Here is a 22047-nt window from a genome sequence, read left to right as displayed (position 1 = left end):
TTTGGTGGGGGGTTTTAATTTATAAATACTAGATCTGTTTACCGATAACCCATTAATGTATAAGTCTGCCTCCTCCCAAGTAAAGTCTAGACTTGTTACTATCTTTTTTTTCTGCCCACGCGTGGGTCAGAGCGCCTCTGTATCAACATAATAGTGAAGTTCCCTGAAGATTCCGAAAGAAAGAAATCCCAGTCTTAACCAGAATTTGAACTCTTGGCCCTAGATGTGGGTGAACTCAAAGAGGCGCCCTGAAGATTCCGAAAGAAAGAAATCCCAGCCTTAACCAGAATTTGAACTCTTGGCCCTAGATGTGGGTGAACTCAAAGAGGCGCCCTGAAGATTCCGAAATAAATAAATCTCAGTCTTAACCAGAATTTGAACTCTTGGCCCTAGATCTGGGTGAACTCAAAGAGGCGCCCTGAAGATTCCGAAAGAAAGAAATCCCAGCCTTAACCAGAATTTGAACTCTTGGCCCTAGATGTGGGTGAACTCAAAGAGGCGCCCTGAAGATTCCGAAATAAATAAATCCCAGTCTTAACCAGAATTTGAACTCTTGGCCCTAGATCTGGGTGAACTCAAAGAGGCGCCCTGAAGATTCCGAAATAAATAAATCTCAGTCTTAACCAGAATTTGAACTCTTGGCCCTAGATCTGGGTGAACTCAAAGAGGCGCCCTGAAGATTCCGAAAGAAAGAAATCCCAGTCTTAACCAGAATTTGAACTCTTGGCCCCTCGCTCTACCACCCAGCCACATCGTCTCCCAGTAGGAACATTCATTTGACTTGTATGGGGGACGAGAGACCTAGGTTGGAGTGTCAACAACACAGACTGTAGGATACTTGACTTGAATGATTAGGACTAATGTAGTACTTGAATGATTAGGAATTGAGTAGTACTTGACCTGAATAATTGGGACTCTTATAGTACCCAACTGGAATGATTGGGACATTAAATAGTACTTGTCTTGAATGATTTGGGACTTTATTAATACTTGTCTTGAATGATTGGGACTTTATTAATACTTGTCTTGAATAATTGGAAATTAAGTAGTACTTACTTGAGTGATTGGGACATTAAGTAGCACTTGTCTTGAATGATTGGGACCTTATTAGTACTTGACTTGAATGATTGGGACTTAAGTAGTATTAGGCTTGAATGATTGGGATTCAATGAGTACTATACTTAAAGTGAAGGATTGGTGGCAGACTTACGCTGCCAGTACTTCTCAGTACATGTACACTGTTGACAGTGTTATGTCTTGGCTGCCTAGTTTTAAATGTCTCTATGCTATTAAGACTAATGTTTGTGTACATGAGATGACTGTAGAGTTGAATCTCTCGCTCAAGACGATGAGTTCACCATGAGATGACTGTAGAGTTGAATCTCTCGCTCAAGAAGATGAGTTCACCATGAGATGACTGTAGAGTTGAATCTCTCGCTCAAGAAGATGAGTTCACCATGAGATGACTGTAGAGTTGAATCTCTCGCTCAAGACGATCTGTTCACCATGAAATGACTGTAGAGTTGAATCTCTCTCTCAAGACGATGAGTTCACCATGAGATGACTGTAGAGTTGAATCTCTCTCTCAAGACGATGAGTTCACCATGAGATGACTGTAGAGTTGAATCTCTCTCTCAAGACGACCTGTTCACCATGAAATGACTGTAGAGTTGAATCTCTCGCTCAAGACGACCTGTTCACCATGACATGACTGTAGAGTTGAATCTCTCGCTCAAGACGACCTGTTCACCATGACATGACTGTAGAGTTGAATCTCTCGCTCAAGACGACGAGTTCACATTGTCAAGCAGTAATAACAAAGTGATGAAAACGTCACTAAACACAGTTGAAAATAGATTCAAGGAAAACAGCAAGAACAACTAAATCAATGTTTGTTCTTTAAAACACATCATTTTTGAAAAAGAAAAACAAAAAATTTTACACCTGAACTGAGCCGCCCCCCCCCCCCCCCACTGTATCGTTTGATTAATGGGCTTTGTGTTTTCGAGACTTGTTTTTTTTTTTTGTCAATGTCAAACAAGATCTAGATCTAAGCCCTCCATGGCGGCTACGTTGAGCAGACATAAATGTGGACTATTTGAATGTTGTTATAAACTGAGGTCGGGATATCAATGGAATCTGGAAATTTATCCGGTTCTAATGAGTTCTCTGACATTTTTCGGAGTCAGTCTATACATGCATGTTATTCATAATACTTGACTATTCACATCAGTCTATACATGCATGTTATTCATAATACTTGACTATTCACATCAGTCTATACATGCATGTTATTCATAATACTTGACTATTCACATCAGTCTATACATGCATGTTATTCATACTTGACTATTCATATTAGAATAGATAGAAATAAATCTTTTTTTTTTAAGTTGTCCTTTGGTTTTTATAGTTTTTAAATTAAAAAAAAAATCTAGATAATTCTAGAATCCTATATGCAAGTTTGATGTTGTAAGATGACCAGTAGACTATCCCACGCATGAGTGACTTCACTGCGGGCCTCCTTAAATTACTTATAGACCACTTTACGCATGAGTTACTTGAAAGCTTTCTGACGTCACATCTCGGTTAGCTACTTCCTGTCTGCAGATGTGACATTTACACATTGTACTACAGTCTTGTCTTTTCTTGTTTTGTTTTGTTTTTTATTTCAAACTCTCGATTAAAAATTAAATTAAAAAACCGCTACCCGACACCACCCTACCTTTGACTTGTGTTAGTAACACCCTTTCTGAGCCAGTGGCGTCGCTGGGGAGGTTCAGGGGGTTGGGGACCGCACTGAGTGACATTCATCAAGTGTGGAACAAAAAAAATAAGACGAAAGGTTTTATTGGAAATGTGTGTGCATACATGTGTGTGAGGGGGGGGGGCTAGGTGTTTTGGGTGGGGAGGGGGATATGCATTAACCACGCCAGGTTACCCCAACCTTACAAGCACTAGACTTATTGATTTGAAGCCAACTGTGAATTATTTATCATTTCATCTAATCATTAACATATAAAAGGCAAAGCTGAGAGTTGTTGTTTTTTTTTTCCTTTGAATTCGTACAACAATGAATGAACTTGTAGGCCTATTTATTTATTTATGCACATTTCATTTACCTAATGTATGATTATAATTCAACCCATTTAATTGTGTCGTATACTGAATTTTACTACACTGCATATGAAAATGAAGAGGTACACATTAAAAAGAGAAATATATTGGGAGGAAGGGACGTAGTGTCACCCTATGGAAATAGGATCAGTGTGTGTATAAAAAGATGCTTTACTGAGCAAAGAGATGACGCCCGTCGTAGTAAAAGGCATACGGGTGATCTTAGCAACAAAAAGTTTTTCTTATATTTGCTTTAAAAAGTTTTCTTGCAGCTGAAAAAAAAAAAGGGGGGGGGGAGCGATATATTGTGTTTTTATGTTTGAAGTATTAAATAATTACTACTGTAAGGAAAACAAATGCGTCCAACATACACAGGTCTGTACGGCGTGGCAACGAGCCATTGGCCCAAACTGCCCACAGGTTGTGACGTTGCAGGTCAGTGTTGAGGCCCTCTATAACGAGTGGTCTCGGTGTGTGTGTGTGTCTGACTGTGTGTGTGTGTGTGAATGTGTCTGACTATGTGTGTGTGTGTATGTCTGACTGTGTGTGTGTGTCTGACTGTGTGTGTGTGTGTGTCTGACAGTGTGTGTGTGAATGTGTCTGACTCTATGTGTGTGTGTGTACGTCTGACTGTGTGTGTGTGTGTCTGACTGTGTGTGTGTGTGTGAATGTGTCTGACTGTGTGTGTGTGTCGGCTCTAGTGAGGAATGAAATGTCTCATCCTCCTCTCATTAAGATTAGGTGAACAAACTCCTCGCCTTTTTTTTACCAGTGCCACACGACGGGAGTGGACTTGTCGACTGACAGACAGCCAGTGATGTATGAGTCATTGGTCACCTCTTGGTCATCTGGTAATTGCGCTTCTCTATCATAATTTACACAAACATCTTCCACATTGAGCAACAGCGTGCGGTTTTTTTGTGTGTGTGTGTCTGAATCCAAAAAGTGGACAGTCCCCCCCCCCCCTTCTCTCTCCCACCCTACCCCTAAACAAATATGACTTTTTTTAAACAATGCCTCTATTCAACTTGTAACTTCGTGGAAACTTCTGGGTGGACTCGGATCTCGAAAGTGTCTCATTTTCCTAGAAAATTGACAGAATATCGATGAGAAAAGAATTATTAGCTCGTTGGCCGCACTGTGAAATCTCAAGTTTGACCGTTATAAATTTAAATTTGGCTAGAGAACGAAAAAATATGTATCTTGAACGGGCTATTCGTCTTCGGGTATTTTCGCATTCATTGATGAATTTAATAATAAATTAATGTTCAGGGAAATTTTGCGCATTTTCTATGTCTAGATCTATAGGTCTATCATTGAGATATTATAAAGTGTAGTAGATCTATACATTCGCCTAGCCAGGATTCTTTCTCAGGGGGAAATGTCTAGAGCTATAGGCCTATCATTGGGATATTATAAAGTGTAGTAGATCTATACATTCGCCTAGCCAGGATTCTTTTTCAGGGGAAATGTCTAGATCTATAGGCCTATCATTGGGATATTATAAAGTGTAGTAGATCTATACATTCGCCTAGCCAGGATTCTTTCTCAGGGGGAAATGTCTAGATCTATAGGCCTATCATTGGGATATTATAAAGTGTAGTAGATCTATACATTCGCCTAGCCAGGATTCTTTCTCAGGGGGGAAATGTCTAGATCTATAGGCCGATCATTGGGATATTATAAAGTGTAGTAGATCTATACATTCGCCTAGCCAGGATTCTTTCTCAGGGGGGAAATGTCTAGATCTATAGGCCTATCATTGGGATATTATAAAGTGTAGTAGATCTATACATTCGCCTAGCCAGGATTCTTTCTCAGGGGGGAAATGTCTAGATCTATAGGCCTATCATTGGGATATTATAAAGTGTAGTAGATCAATACATTCGCCTAGCCAGGATTCTTTCTCAGGGGGGAAATGTCTAGATCTATAGGCCTATCATTGGGATATTATAAAGTGTAGTAGATCAATACATTCGCCTAGCCAGGATTCTTTCTCAGGGGGAAATGTCTAGATCTATAGGCCTATCATTGGGATATTATAAAGTGTAGTAGATCAATATATTCGCCTAGCCAGGATTCTTTCTCAGGGGGGAAATGTCTAGATCTATAGGCCTATCATTGGGATATTATAAAGTGTAGTAGATCAATACATTCGCCTAACCAGGATTCTTTCTCAGGGGGGAAATGTCTAGAACTATAGGCCTATCATTGGGATATTATAAAGTGTAGTAGATCAATACATTCGCCTAGCCAGGATTCTTTCTCAGGGGGGAAATGTCTAGATCTATAGGCCTATCATTGGGATATTATAAAGTGTAGTAGATCAATACATTCGCCTAGCCAGGATTCTTTCTCAGGGGGAAATGTCTAGAGCTATAGGCCTATCATTGGGATATTATAAAGTGTAGTAGATCTATACATTCGCCTAGCCAGGATTCTTTCTCAGGGGGAAATGTCTAGATCTATAGGCCTATCATTGGGATATTATAAAGTGTAGTAGATCAATACATTCGCCTAGCCAGGATTCTTTCTCAGGGGGGAAATGTCTAGATCTATAGGCCTATCATTGGGATATTATAAAGTGTAGTAGATCAATACATTCGCCTAGCCAGGATTCTTTCTCAGGGGGAAATGTCTAGATCTATAGGCCTATCATTGGGATATTATAAAGTGTAGTAGATCAATACATTCGCCTAGCCAGGATTCTTTCTCAGGGGGAAATGTCTAGATCTATAGGCCTATCATTGGGATATTATAAAGTGTAGTAGATCAATACATTCGCCTAGCCAGGATTCTTTCTCAGGGGGAAATGTCTAGATCTATAGGCCTATCATTGGGATATTATAAAGTGTAGTAGATCAATACATTCGCCTAGCCAGGATTCTTTCTCAGGGGGAAATGTCTAGATCTATAGGCCTATCATTGGGATATTATAAAGTGTAGTAGATCAATACATTCGCCTAGCCAGGATTCTTTCTCAGGGGGAAATGTCTAGATCTATAGGCCTATCATTGGGATATTATAAAGTGTAGTAGATCTATACATTCGCCTAGCCAGGATTCTTTCTCAGGGGGAAATGTCTAGATCTATAGGCCTATCATTGGGATATTATAAAGTGTAGTAGATCTATACATTCGCCTAGCCAGGATTCTTTCTCAGGGGGAAATGTCTAGATCTATAGGCCTATCATTGGGATATTATAAAGTGTAGTAGATCAATACATTCGCCTAGCCAGGATTCTTTCTCAGGGGGAAATGTCTAGATCTATAGGCCTATCATTGGGATATTATAAAGTGTAGTAGATCAATACATTCGCCTAGCCAGGATTCTTTTTCAGGGGAAATGTCTAGATCTATAGGCCTATCATTGGGATATTATAAAGTGTAGTAGATCTATACATTCGCCTAGCCAGGATTCTTTCTCAGGGGGGAAATGTCTAGATCTATAGGCCTATCATTGGGATATTATAAAGTGTAGTAGATCTATACATTCGCCTAGCCAGGATTCTTTCTCAGGGGGGAAATGTCTAGATCTATAGGCCTATCATTGGGATATTATAAAGTGTAGTAGATCTATACATTCGCCTAGCCAGGATTCTTTCTCAGGGGGGAAATGTCTAGATCTATAGGCCTATCATTGGGATATTATAAAGTGTAGTAGATCAATACATTCGCCTAGCCAGGATTCTTTCTCAGGGGGAAATGTCTAGAGCTATAGGCCTATCATTGGGATATTATAAAGTGTAGTAGATCTATACATTCGCCTAGCCAGGATTCTTTCTCAGGGGGAAATGTCTAGATCTATAGGCCTATCATTGGGATATTATAAAGTGTAGTAGATCAATACATTCGCCTAGCCAGGATTCTTTCTCAGGGGGGAAATGTCTAGATCTATAGGCCTATCATTGGGATATTATAAAGTGTAGTAGATCAATACATTCGCCTAGCCAGGATTCTTTCTCAGGGGGAAATGTCTAGATCTATAGGCCTATCATTGGGATATTATAAAGTGTAGTAGATCAATACATTCGCCTAGCCAGGATTCTTTCTCAGGGGGAAATGTCTAGATCTATAGGCCTATCATTGGGATATTATAAAGTGTAGTAGATCAATACATTCGCCTAGCCAGGATTCTTTCTCAGGGGGAAATGTCTAGATCTATAGGCCTATCATTGGGATATTATAAAGTGTAGTAGATCAATACATTCGCCTAGCCAGGATTCTTTCTCAGGGGGAAATGTCTAGAGCTATAGGCCTATCATTGGGATATTATAAAGTGTAGTAGATCAATACATTCGCCTAGCCAGGATTCTTTCTCAGGGGGAAATGTCTAGATCTATAGGCCTATCATTGGGATATTATAAAGTGTAGTAGATCTATACATTCGCCTAGCCAGGATTCTTTCTCAGGGGGAAATGTCTAGATCTATAGGCCTATCATTGGGATATTATAAAGTGTAGTAGATCAATACATTCGCCTAGCCAGGATTCTTTCTCAGGGGGAAATGTCTAGAGCTATAGGCCTATCATTGGGATATTATAAAGTGTAGTAGATCAATACATTCGCCTAGCCAGGATTCTTTCTCAGGGGGGAAATGTCTAGATCTATAGGCCTATCATTGGGATATTATAAAGTGTAGTAGATCAATACATTCGCCTAGCCAGGATTCTTTCTCAGGGGGGAAATGTCTAGATCTATAGGCCTATCATTGGGATATTATAAAGTGTAGTAGATCAATACATTCGCCTAGCCAGGATTCTTTCTCAGGGGGAAATGTCTAGATCTATAGGCCTATCATTGGGATATTATAAAGTGTAGTAGATCAATACATTCGCCTAGCCAGGATTCTTTCTCAGGGGGAATGAGGCGGGGTAAAAAATGTTTCATTTTTCCATTTTTTTTTTAGTCTAACATTCCAACATTTATTCGTTATTAAGCGAAAAACAATCGCTCTATTAGCTCTATAATGGAGGTTATTATCTTTTTTTTTTTTAAAGTATTTTTTTAAAATTGTATTTCTTGCTTTTGCTACAAATATAGCCCGAAATGTCGTCAATGTATCCCTTGATATTCTCTGTGTGTGTGTGTATTCTGATTGAAAACTTTCATAAATAAAACCATTTACGACATGCACACACACACACGCACACACACAGACGCAGTCTTGATAACACCCGCTATCACAACGGTCAACAGTTCTCGACGTTCTATATCCGTGCACTGAGTCTATTCCTGGCCACACTTTGTTTATTTACTGCTCAAAATAAACTCTAGGCAGAGCGATGGTCGGAGGAAATTAAGTAATGGATACTCGAGAGGTGGTGGTGGGGGGGGGGTTACAGATTATTATCTTTATAGGCATAGTAACAAAATGGGTTGGTCGTTGTGCTGGCCAGATGACAACCTGCTAGTTGGTCAAAGAAACAGATGAAGTCAACATCATCTGCCCTATAGGTCGCAAGGGGAACGTATAGTAATAAAAGATAAAATTAAAAACATACATTTGAGTCTTTCTGTGTACAAACTTGCGGATTAGTAGAAAGTGTTATCGATTGGTCACTCCTTATAGTTTTGTTTGAGTCGTATACCAAGCACATCGTTTGTTAACAACCATAATGTCATACCCTGCACTTCATCACTTATCTCATCCTACAAATCATCACTTATCACACCCTACAAATCATCACTTATATCATCCTACAAATCATCACTTATCACACCCTACAAATCAGCACTTATCTCATCCTACAAATCATAACTTATCACACCCTACAAATCAGCACTTATCACATCCTACACATCATCACTTATCACACCCTACTCATCATCACTTATCTCATCCTACACATCATCACTTATCACATCCTACACATCATCACTTATCACATCCTACACATCATCACTTATCACACCCTACTCATCATCACTTATCACATCCTACACATCATCACTTATCACACCCTACTCATCATCACTTATCTCATCCTACACATCATCACTTATCACATCCTACACTTCATCACTTATCACACCCTACAAATCATCAATGATCTCATCCTACAAATCATCACTGATCTCATCCTACAAATCATCACTTATCTCATCCTACAAATCATCACTTATCTCATCCTACAAATCATCACTGATCTCATCCTACAAATCATCACTGATCTCATCCTACAAATCATCACTGATCTCATCCTACAAATCATCACTTATCTCATCCTACATATCATCACTTATCTCATCCTACAAATCATCACTTATCTCATCCTACAAATCATCACTTATCTCATTCTACAAAACATCACTTATCACATCCTACAAAACATCACTTATCACATCCTACACATCATCACTTATCACACCCTACACATCATCACTTATCACACCCTACAAATCATCACTTATCACACCCTACACATCATCACTTATCACACCCCTACACATCATCACTTATCACACCCCTACACATCATCACTTATCACACACTAAACATCATCACTTATCACATCCTACACATCATCACTTATCACATATTTCACATCATTACTTATCACATCCTACACATCATCACTTATCACACCCTATACATCATCACTTATCACATCCTACACATCATCACTAATCACATCCTACACATCATCACTTATCATTTACTCAGAGCGTCCTTCCAATACACTTTCTTTCACTAACTCAAGGCGCCCCTGCTACACACTTTCACCAACTTAAGACTCACCTCAAATAAACTTTCTTTCACTAACTAAAAGCGCCCCTTGAAAATAATTTCTTTCACAAATTCAAAGCGCCCTTCCATTACACTTTTTGTTTCACTACCTCAAAGTGCTCTCTCACTTTACATTCTGTGAAGAAGTTTCTTGTTTGTCTTTTTGTATTCTTCCACGTTTCTTTTAACTCTTTCTTAAATTGGAATTCCTTTTGCTATCCCCCTCATTAAATCCTCCTTATTATTCTATTATCCTCCGACTTTTTCTTTTGTTCTACTCCGCCAACCCGCCCCCCACCCCTCCATTAAACAGAAAAGGACGTTCTTTAGTTTCTTCCAAGACAGTCTTTGTCTTAAATAAAGTCTGCGTTCACATTTTGAATTGTTTCCCTTTCCAATCCAATTTTTTTATGTTAACCGTCGTCTGCTGGGAGAGTGTCAACATTGTCACTGGGCGTGAGTGACGACGATTCGGAAGTGCTAACATTGCCATCTGTTACCACTGACGTCTGCCAGGTTCCTTATTTGACCTACATGCTAGTAGGTCAGGCGACCTGGTGTTTCCGGACCGGAAGTTTATGCTGATAAATTCTTTAAATATCGATCATTTATCAGGTGGGTCGATGCTTTTAAAACATTCCTGCTAACTATTTCATCAGTATACTTAATAGATAAAGTAGAAAAGCGTTATTGTTTGTATAGAAAAAAAATATTTAAAAAAATATTTAAAAAAACATAGACATTTTTTAACCTTCATGGAATGCCCTGTATTGTAGTGGCATCTGTTCAATAATACGAATGGGAACATTTGGTAAAATACAGTTAGGAATGCAACATTTTCCTAATTCGCCATAATTGTTTAATGTTGTGGAAATTCACGGGGGCCACTGATGTACCACATTGCAGTTTTTGATGTTTAATCTCATCTCTGCCTGTGGTCCCTTCTGGGGCATAGGGTACCAACCAGCTTCCTCCAGGCATCTCGGTTCTGGGCGAGTCTCTCTAACTGTCCCCACGTCGTGTCCATCTGCTTGGCATCTGCTTCCAGATCGCGGCGCCATGTATTCCTGGGTCGTCCCCTCTTCCTCTTATCCTTGGGGGGTTCCAGGTTGGGGCTTGCCTTGTTATGTTAGATGCAGGCTTGCGAAGGGGTGGATGTTTATTGGACCACAATCTTGTGGGCCGCTGTGGTACCACATTGATTGCAGTTTGAAAAGTGTAGTGGATAAATGTGAAACATTCCTCGTCCCATATGCTAGGACAAATTTGTACAAATACTCCTTCTTCCCTAGTGCTATTAGAGCCTGGAATGGGTTGCCTGAGCTAGCCAGAAAAACCAGTAACTTGGCAGAATTTGGGTCATTGGTTAATATGCATGACTGAATGCATGACGCGTAGGACGTAATCATCTTCTTTTTTGAAGTAACGTCTGTATTATTTAAGATAAGATAAGAAACTACATTTCAGCTTTACTTTTAAACTCTCCGCTCTCTTTTCAGAAGTGCTTAAGTTCCACCCTGTTAGTTCAACGCTTAGAAAGATTGTGATTGAAACCTTTTACAAACATACCAAAACTTTTGCTTTTATCTTCTTTAAAATAGAATTAAGGGCGGTTAGTCTACATGACACCCTCGTTAACCGCGGGCCACAGAAACATAAGTATCTGCCCCATAAATCGCAAGGTCTGAAAGGGGTACTTTTTTTTTTATAAGTAGAAAGTATTTTTTTCCCCTTCTGACGCCATTATTTAGATGGAATGGTGTAGAGAGCTTGGTTTAAATTCCTCGTCTGGGTTACTTGTTAAAACATCTTACAGATTTCTCAATTTAAAGAATAATGGGAAAAGTGCACATATACAAAACTAGAATTAGGATCGAAATACCGGATACAACCGGTTGGAGAAATCCCTCTTCATGGTAACGGTATATGGATAAAGTTTCATGTGTCCATACATTATTTTCTTATTTGATTTTTGTTAAACAAACATTTGGTGGAGAACAACATGCATTGTTTAAAAAAATATTCATACTAAGGCACTGCGCTATCATCCAATCTCTTTGGTGTGGGGGACATGTGGGGGAGGAGGTATCTGGGAGAAGGTTTCAGTGCTGCCTTTAGGTGCTCAGCAAACAAAGCTCAGATCGAGTAGGGGTTCGATCTCGAGCCTCCTTGATAGGTAGTCCGGAGATTCGTGCCAGTCCGCCACACATCCCACACCAGAGTTTCACTAATTGAACAGTTCTCCAAAGTTTGCTTGGTTTGACTGTCGATTTGAAAACTTCTTGATGCAGCCCAATTATTTACTGAAGTAAGAGTCATAGAATCACGTGGTTTCATTGCTGGGGATACTAGATCTAGTTGGAAAGGTCAAAGGTTAATAGGTCATCGAACTCCGAAATACGTAATGACGACAGTTTGTAAACGCGTCAAGGGTAAAGGGCAACGACAAAGCAAATTTTGTCTTTTGACGTCGCAAGTCAAGTGCTGCAGTGTGGGCTAATCAAAAATAGGGTTCAACCTTCAGTTTGTTACAGTTGAGCCCTTGCCTGGACGTGTGCCCACTGCGTGAGCCTTAAAGCTGCTCCCCTGCTGGTGGGTTTTGGCTTCGGTTGTTAGTGTTGTCCAGCTCGATGATAGGCGTGGTCAGCCCCAGGCTGGAGATACAGGGGATTAGTCAAGTGTACACATAGACTAGACCTTGAACGCATCTTCTTTGCTTTGGGCGTAGTCTTTTTGTGGGTTTTTTTTTTTTTTGCAATCTTTAGTTGTTTTTTTTTTGTTTCGACGTACCCTCTGTGTGGGTCTGCGTCAATACCTTAGACCAGCGGTTCTCAACCTTTTAAGCTCGGCGACCCCCTTTTTACAATATCCCACTCTGCCGCGACCCCCCCTCCCCCCATTACACACACATACAGCAATAGAAGAATAGCAACAATAACAATCCATATTTTCCATGGGTCTTAGGCGAACCCTGGCAAATCGTCAATCGACCCCCAAGGGGGTCGCGACCCACGGGTTGAGAACCACTGCCTTAGACTTATCTAGTGACATTGAACATTGCCTATCTCCCCCCCCCCCCCATTTCGGCCATGTTGTTTTTAACTGCAGGCCTACATTGAAAACAAACTCTGTTGCTGATCGAGACAATGAGATGGCTCTACTCATACTGCCCGTTGTAAACTTCCTGTATGTATATTTGGAGATGTGGATGTCCTGCTGGCGGGTCAGAGCTTTGACTTGGTCTCTGATTACACAACGTGATTCTTGTCAGTTCTGGTTATAAGGGGATACAATAAGTACCAGTTTCTCTAGTTTTAAATGCAAATTTGTAGTCATTGATAATTCGTTCGTGGTTGATTTTCTATCAAGAATTACGATTTTTTTTTTTCTCAAATTTTTTTTTCAGAATTTTTGCCAGTTTTCTCTCCCAAATTTTCATTTTCTTGTTTTTTTTTTTTTTTACTTTCTCTTTCTTATTCTCTCTTTCTCTCTCTCCCTCTCTCTCTCCTTATTTATTTTTCATAGCTCTCTCTTTGTTTTTTTTTTCTCTCTTTTTTTCTCTCTCTCTTTCTTGCTTTTTTTTTCTTTTCTCTCCCCCTGCCTGTACAGTTTGCCACGTTATTGAAGTAACGTCTATATTATATAAGATAAGATAACATTACTGAAATCATTTTTTTTTAGGTATTGGATAGTCTCACAATTTTGAAATGTTCATCAAAGAAAAACATTTTGTTTTTGTAATTTTATAAAAAGAATTTAACTTGACCTCTCATCCTCGGCCCTTATGTTATAATCTCCCCCCCCCCCCCCTACTCCTGCATGTGTACCTGCCTCCTCTTCATCGTCTCTCCTGGCCAGCTCAATTTAAAACTAAAGTACACTTCAACCCAAATAACAGAGGTGTGGTGCTAGGGGGAAGCTACTCTCTTTTTTAATCAGCAGGAATCGGGGAATGTTGTTTGTCTTCCCCTTGTGTCGCGGATTACTGCGCTTGTTGAGGAAAAAAAATTGGTCGAAGGCATGCAGATTAGTTAATGAAATTGGTTCAATTCTTTTTTGGATTTCTTTGTTTCGGGCTTGTTTATTTCATTTTTTGTAGTAAGTCAACAAATAAATCGCTACTATCTTTGTACTGAACTTGACTCTCGTGCAGGACATTGTGACATGCGCAGTCGTGTGGGAGTGCTCTCCCTTGGCTCAGGTGCGGGCTAAGTACTCAACTTATATCTACGTGTTGATGTGTGGCTGTACCGTGGTCCGCTGGCGATAGCTCCGTACAACCAAGTGGTCATTGGAAACGTTTTGGTCAGAGATTGAGAAGTCTGGTCAGTTTTTCATCCATTTCCGATTTCCGAACAGACATTGAAAAGGTGTTTGTTGAAGACATGAACTAAGTGAAAATCTCACTCCCAACTTCACTAACTGGACATGAATATAATGTTACATTTCTTACTGGGGTAACTGGACGTGGATATAATGTTACATTTCTTACTGGGGTAAGCACTTTTAGACTTTGTGTGTTTGTTTCTTTGGGTAGGAATCCAATGCCCAGACTGTTTAAATTTAACACAGAAGTACGGGCGGATTACTTGTATACTTGTAAGCATATAGAATTATGGTCAGTCTTTCCAACATATATAGTGGTCTGTCTTTCATATACAGAAGTAAAGTTCCCCTCTCAGACCTTGCGATCTATTGGACAGATGATGTTAAGGTCATCTGTTTCTTTGAAATAAGATTCGAACCCAGGACTCCATGAGGCCTAGCGCTTAACCACTCAGCCACCGCGCCCCTGTTTTTCGCGTATATTCTGAATCAAACATATCTATTAGCTAATCCTCAATTTTTAGTAAGAAAGATACAATTATAAATGACCAATATATCCCAATATATCTAGTGGTCAGCCTTTCATATGTATTTAAAAAAAAAATGACCAAAAAATATATAGCGGTGAATCTTTAACTGTCATAAGGGAAATATAAATGACCTAAATGACCAACATATCTATCGGTCGACCTAATACATTTCATAAGAGAAATATAAATGACCAGCATATCTATTGGTCAGTAAATAGTTGTGTTAGTATACAATTGAAACGCCATTCCATAGTGTATATATTTGTTTGCTTGGTTTTAACCATTGTTAAGGATGTATTGTATTGACATTCGTTAAAAGAATGGTGTAAGATGCAATGAATTTTATTTGAATATGCGTGACTCCTCCTTGCTGCGTCTATGCTCATAGTTAGGCCTATCATTTCAGAATCACGTTTTTGAAAAAGTTATAACGTTGGAACTGCTCCTCCCCCCCCCCCAACCTTTTTTTATTCTGATGAAAACTGTATGAAACACTCTTTGTTCACAACTTGAGAAGCCTTGTTTTAAACCTTTTTGTTGGCCCTGTGTCCAGCGCCGTATGCTGCATGATATCCGTGATGCCGTCCTCTGTAGCTTGTCTCCACTGAACCGAGACCATTAGTAATAGAAGGCCTCAACACTGAGCTGCGACGTCGCACCCTGTGGGCCGTTGAGACCAATAGCTCCTTGCCGCGTCGTGCAGACCTGTGACATGGCGACGAGCTATTGGTCTTCACTGCCCACAGGTTGCAAAGTCGCAGGTCAGTGTTGAGGCATTCTATAACGGTCACGTTGAACTCAGTGCTTCAACTTTACTGACAGGTGTGGGCAGTTTAGAACAATTTTTGTTGCTACGTCACAAGCCCACAGGTTGTGACGTCGCAGGTCAGTGCTGAGGCCTTCGTTAACGACCTTTCTCGGCTGAACTCAGTGCTTCAACTTTACTGACAGGTGTCTGCAGCCACTCGACTTCCTCGCCTTATTGAGTTTGTGTAGTCACTCGGTTCCATTCCATCGCCACTTCTGCACAAGAGATTACACAGCAACAGTGGCGTCGCTAGAGGGTCGAGGGGTGCGAACCTCTCCTAAGCGGGCAAAAAAAAAAAAAAAAAAAAAAATGATGGCAGCGAGATTCCATACAATTTCGCGTCTTTTACGTTTAAATATATAGTGTTGTTGCTACAAATAGTTTTGGTTGAAATTTCTAAAAAATCTGGACATTGTTTTTCCCAACCCTTGCCAAAACGTTGCGTTCACAAAGTGCAACTGGTTAAGTAGACACGGATTTGAACATTTTTTTTACCTTTACCTTTACCCATCCCTTAGTGACCCAGCGCTTCTCAACCTTTTATGCTCGGCGACCCCTTTTTACAATCCTCCACTTAGCCGCGACCCCCCCCCCCCCCGCACATACACACAGCAATAGAAGAATAGACAATAACTATCCGTTTTTTCAATGGTCTTTGGTGACCCCTGGCAAATCGTCAATCGACCCACAAGGGGGTCACGACCCACAGGTTGAGAACCCCTGCCTTAGTCTGTTGGACAGTTGGGGCACCAAGCAAGATTTTTCGACCGTCTTTCTCCATTCCTCCCTGTCTTTTGCCTTGTTTAAAACCTCTATCAATGGTAGGCCCGTCCTCCCATCGCTTTCTCTGTCTGCCTCTTCTTCTTTTTTCCTGGTATTGTTCCCTGAAGGAAGGTCTTTGCCCCGTGGAACTTGTAATATGGCCATAGATTTTAAGCTTTCGTTTCTTTACAATAGTTAGCAGGTCATCATGGGGTCCGATCGCTGCAGTAACCCTGTCTCTAATCTCTTGGTTTGTGATGCGGTCTTTGATTGTGATGCCTAGTATCCTTCTGTAGCATCTCAATTCCATTGCTAGGAGCCTCCTCTCTAGCTCTGCAGTCAGCGTCCAAGACTCACAAGCATATAAAAATGTGGCCATGACCAGGGAGGGCATCAGTCTGATTTTGTTTTCGAAGTTGTGTACTGTAGCCTGGGTGTAATCATTTCTTGCGATGGTGGTGGTTGTTTTTTAAATATAGAAACGACTCATATATTACTAATTTATAGAAGTAGTTAATTAGCTTATCGTTTAACAGTTCAAAAATAAAAAAGGGATTAAACCAACGAAACAGTTAGTCTTTTTTTGTTGGAGTGGGGGGGGGGCTGACATCACGAGTTTACCAGACTGATAGGACCTACTCTTGCAACGCCGCTGATTACAATTAGAACTATTTTCATTGATATATAGTTTATATGTGGATGCTCAGTCAGAAATGTGCCTTAGTTGTAGCATGGATCAGTCAGAAATGTGTCATAGTTGTAGCATGGATCAGTCAGATATGTGTCTTAGTTGTAGCATGGATTAGTCAGATATGTGTCTTAGTTGTTGCATGGATCAGTCAGATATGTGTCTTAGTTGTAACATGGATCAGTCAGATATGTGTCTTAGTTGTAGCATGGGTCAGTCAGATATGTGTCTTAGTTGTAGCATGGGTCAGTCAGATATGTGTCTTAGTTGTAGCAAGGATCAGTCAGATATGTGTTTCAGTTGTAGAGTGGATCAGAAAGATATGTGGCTTAGTTGTAAGATAAATCAAAGGAAAAAAAAACCTGTACATGGTTAAAGATTATTAGCTTACCAAATTTAAAATAACAAGTTATTCTATATATAGATCTATGTCTTTTCCGTCACAGCGTAAGGAATCTTATTCTTAGTAAACATACTCACTGCCCCCCACCCCCTTTTTCGTAAGTACTAGGTCTATATTTAGTTAGATGTACAGGTTCTTGGAATATATGAAGTGGGTTGGGGCAATTCTTGTTCTCCAGTTCGCCTTCTACTGGCAAGATTTGTTTCCCTTTTCAAACAGGTTAATTCCTTTAGCCATGCATCATAACAGGAAGTCGTTAAGTGCTGACTTTCGGGGGAAGGGGAGATGAGTGAAGTAAGCGAGCTAATCTGATTAATGCAACAAATATAGAGATTGTCCCCCCTGAGGCCTTCATAGTAACGCATACCTCCGCTATCGTTAAAGTTGTGCTGTTGTCAACTCTCTGGTCAACATATAAGGGAGGGAGGGGGAGAAGAAAAGAGCTCAAGAAGGAATGCGCCCCTCCCCCGCGTTAGGTCACTGGGTCAGTGTACTTTGGTGTTTACAAGCCTGACAGCTGATCGTAAGAATTGAAACATCTTTGACCACTATTCGACTTGTATAGTGTTTCACACACGCTAGGCCTTGGAGTATTGCTGAAGAGTTCCTCGAGAAGTCCCAAATAATAGTTTAGTAGCAGAGGCGGAGCACGGGTGCAAGGAGTGTGGGCAGAGGGGCGGCGCATGGCTAGAGTACACGTGAAGTGCAGACTCTCTTGTCGGTATTCACCCACGCAGCCTAGCAACACTTGAATGTAAGCTCACTTGCCTATATTTTCTAAATTAACGATTAGTTTTACGACGAAAAAAAAATGTTTACAGGATTATCTCAGCCATTTTGTAGTGTTTCTTAAGCCCTTTCAATGACCACTTTGGCCAGATGCCAGTGTTTTTTTTTTTTTTTTAATGTAGCAGAAATAGCCAATTCTGCTCAGCCTTGTGACCTAGATAAATTGTATATAGGAAGTCATAAAGCGTCTTTCTATCTCAGCACAGTACTTGAGACCACACCCCTTTCTAACTTTGACTTATGCACTAAAAGCTGGGAGCAATGTTTCTTATAATGTTCAAAAATAGTATTTTGTCGGTAGTCAGATAGATACGATTCTTGTGTTCGCAACAGGACCGCTGAATGCGTTTGTAAGTTTGAAAAAGCTTTTGGGCCTTTGTTGGGCGTTCTTGTAGGTTGATGGGCCCAGCTTTCAACTTGTATGAAATATGCAGCATATGAAAAATATAGCGCGATTAGCTGTATGACATATGCAGCATATGAAATATTGTGCTATCAGCGTGTATGGAATATGCAGCATATGAAATATTGCGCTATTAGCGCGTATGAAATATGCAGCATATGGAATATTGCGCTATTAGCGTGTATGAAACATGCAGCATATGAAATATGTAGCATATAAAATATTGCTTTATCAGCGTTTATGAAATATGTAGCATATGAAATATTGCTTTTTAAGCGTGTACAAAATATGTAGCATATGAAATGTTGCGCTACCAGCGTGTATGAAATATGCAGCGTATGAAATATTGCGCTACCAGCGTGTATGAAATATGCAGCATATGAAATATTGCGTTTTTAGCGTGTATAAAATATGTAGCATATGAAATATTGCGCTACCAGCGTGTATGAAACATGTAGCGTATGAAATATTGCGCTACCAGCGTGTATGAAACATGTAGCGTATGAAATATTGCGCTACCTGCGTGTATGAAACATGTAGCGTATGAAATATTGCGCTACCAGCGTGTATGAAACAGGGAGCGTATGAAAAATTGCGCTACCAGCGTGTATGAAACATGCAACGTATGAAATATTGCGCTACCAGCGTGTATGAAATGTGCAGCATATGAAATATTGTGCTACCAGCGTGAATAAATTAGCAGCATATGAAATATTGCGCTACCAGCGTGTATGAAATATGCAGCATACGAAGTATACGCTACCAGCGTGTATGAAATATGCAGCATATGAAATATTGCTCTACCAGCGTATATGAAATATGCAGCATATGAAATATTGTGCTACCAGCGTGTATGAAATATGCAACATATGAAATATTGTGCTACCAGCGTGTATGAAATATGCAGCATATGAAATATTGCGCTACCAGCGTGTATGAAATATGCAGCATCGTCATGAACAGGAAATGTAAAGCAGCAAGATTCCATCCACTCTTGTCCAAATGAGTCCCTTAGAGACTTTTTAGCCACTGATGAGTCCACTAGTAAACCTCCAGATGGAGCCAACTTATTCTATATTTAGATATCCTAAAATCCCTGAGCTATTTTTAGTAAGAGCGAGCACGTCCAAACCAATGATTGACAGCATAGTACTAGAGGCACTCTATTGACATCATAGTACTAGTGACACTCGTATAGAACTTAAGCTGTGAAATAAAGTCACGCCATCTGAGCTTGCTGTATTGGCTTGGGACAGCAGGAACACGCATCTAACACTTAACATACAACATTTAACACTGATAACTTATGGTGGTCCACTATACTTCTGGCTGATGACTTGTGGTACTCTAGCTGACTTCTGACTGATGACTTGTGGTGCTCCAGCAGACTTCTGACTGATGACTTGTGGTGCTCTAGCAGACTTCTGACTGATGACTTGTGGTGCTCTAGCTGACTTCTGACTGATGACTTGTGGTGCTCTAGCAGACTTCTGACTGATGACTTGTGGTGCTCCAGCAGACTTCTGACTGATGACTTGTGGTGCTCTAGCTGACTTCTGACTGATGACTTGTGGTGCTCTAGCAGACTTCTGACTGATGACTTGTGGTGCTCTAGCTGACTTCTGACTGATGACTTGTGGTGCTCCAGCAGACTTCTGACTGATGACTTGTGGTGCTCCAGCAGATTTCTGACTGATGACTTGTGGTGCTCTAGCTGACTTCTGACTGATGACTTGTGGAGCTCTAGCTGACCTCTGACTGATGACTTGTGGTGCTCTAGCAGACCTCTGACTGATGACTTGTGGTGCTCCAGCAGACTTCTGACTGATGACTTGTGGTGCTCTAGCTGACTTCTGACTGATGACTTGTGGTGCTCCAAGCACACCTTTGACAGACTTGTGAAGGTTATCAAAGTAACTCGAGGAGCATATAAGATTGCTTCAAATGTCTTTACCGACCAGAGTCGCTCAATGCACCTACCCGTGAGCTAACTATTTAAATAAAGCTACCCTCCCCCCCCCTTTTTTTCCCCCTGTTTAGTTGTTTCACACAGTGTCTCCCGCAATGTCTTGTTGATGTTTATATTATCTTACTGTGAGAGAGGGTGGGGTGACACAGCACTGACAGCCGTCAATGTTTTCTTAGAAATAGTAATCTCTCATTTCTGGCACAAGCTCAAATGCTGTGAAGATGTGTATTTAGTTTGTATAGGTTTGAGTTGGTAGCACTTGTTGCTGTGTCAGTGTGTAAGTCACTTGTTGCTGTGTCAGTGTGTAAGTCTTCCTGTCATGCGCTGTCATGAGTTCATCGTCTTCCGTGTTGTTGTGTGTGTGTGTGTGTTTGAAATATCAGTCGTGAGACCCCAGTGCTGTCTGTTTAATTTGAAACTGACATTGTTTATTTAATAGCATTGATAGAAAAAATGGCGTAATATCTGAATGAAGTTATGAATGAAGTTATGGACGAAGTGGTGGGTGAAGTAAGGGATGACGTTATGAATGAAGTTAAAGATGAAGTTATGGATGAAGTTATGGACGAAGTGGTGGGTGAAGTAAGGGATGACGTTATGAATGAAGTTATGAATGAAGTTATGAATGAAGTTATGAATGAAGTTATGAATGAAGTTAAAGATGAAGTTGTGGATGAAGTTATGAATGAAGTTATGAATGAAGTTATGAATGAAGTTAAAGATGAAGTTGTGGATGAAGTTAAAGATGAAGTTATGAATGAAGTTATGGACGAAGTGGTGGGTGAAGTAAGGGATGACGTTATGAATGAAGTTAAAGATGAAGTTATGGATGAAGTTAAAGATGAAGTTGTGGATGAAGTAAAAGATGAAGTTATGAAGGAAGTTATGAATGAAGTTATGAATGAAGTTAAAGATGAAGTTATGAATGAAGTTATGAATGAAGTTATGAATGAAGTTATGAATGAAGTTAAAGATGAAGTTATGAATGAAGTTATAGATGAAGTTATGAATGAAGTTATAGATGAAGTTATGAATGAAGTTATGAATGAAGTTATGGAATAAGTTAAGGATGAAGTTATGAATGATGTTATGAAAGAAGTTATGAATGATGTTAAGAATGAAGTTATGAATGAAGTTATGGCCTAAGTTATGGACTAAGTTAAGGATGACGTTAAGGATGAAGTTATGAATGAAGTTATATACTAAGTTAAGGATGAAGTTATGAATGAAGTTATATACTAAGTTAAGGATGAAGTTATGAATGAAGTTATATACTAAGTTAAGGATGAAGTTATGAATGAAGTTATGAATGAAGTTATATACTAAGTTAAGGATGAAGTTATGAATGAAGTTATATACTAAGTTAAGGATGAAGTTATGAATGAAGTGGTGGGTGAAGTAAAGGATGAATGAACCCGATGAAGGAATGCACTCACCAAAGTTCTTCATGAAAACATTGGAAATTCCACTTTGGTTGTATTTGTCAGCTTCTAGACAAGTTGTGACATTTGGGTCAGTGAGCA

The 22047-nt window shown here is 39.9% G+C and overlaps 2 protein-coding genes across 2 annotated transcripts; both read left to right on the top strand.

Annotated features, from left to right (window-relative positions):
* The first annotated feature begins 8165 nt into the window (after positions 1 to 8165).
* LOC129922113 (dynein heavy chain-like) lies at positions 8166 to 9614 on the top strand. Its single transcript, XM_056006714.1, has 2 exons — positions 8166 to 8176; positions 8900 to 9614. The coding sequence occupies exons 1-2, from the start codon at positions 8166 to 8168 to the stop codon at positions 9612 to 9614; spliced, it is 726 nt and encodes a 241-aa protein (XP_055862689.1).
* Positions 9615 to 20638: 11024 nt separating this feature from the next.
* On the top strand, positions 20639 to 21586 carry LOC129922112 (uncharacterized). Its single transcript, XM_056006711.1, has one exon. The coding sequence runs from the start codon at positions 21002 to 21004 to the stop codon at positions 21584 to 21586; it is 585 nt and encodes a 194-aa protein (XP_055862686.1). The 5' UTR covers positions 20639 to 21001.
* Positions 21587 to 22047: the final 461 nt, after the last annotated feature.

This window comes from Biomphalaria glabrata, chromosome 12 (assembly GCF_947242115.1).
Source record: "Biomphalaria glabrata chromosome 12, xgBioGlab47.1, whole genome shotgun sequence".
NCBI lineage: Eukaryota > Metazoa > Mollusca > Gastropoda > Planorbidae > Biomphalaria > Biomphalaria glabrata.
The sequence above is the reverse complement of the archived record's forward strand: the minus strand, read 5'-3'. Positions and strand labels throughout refer to the sequence as shown.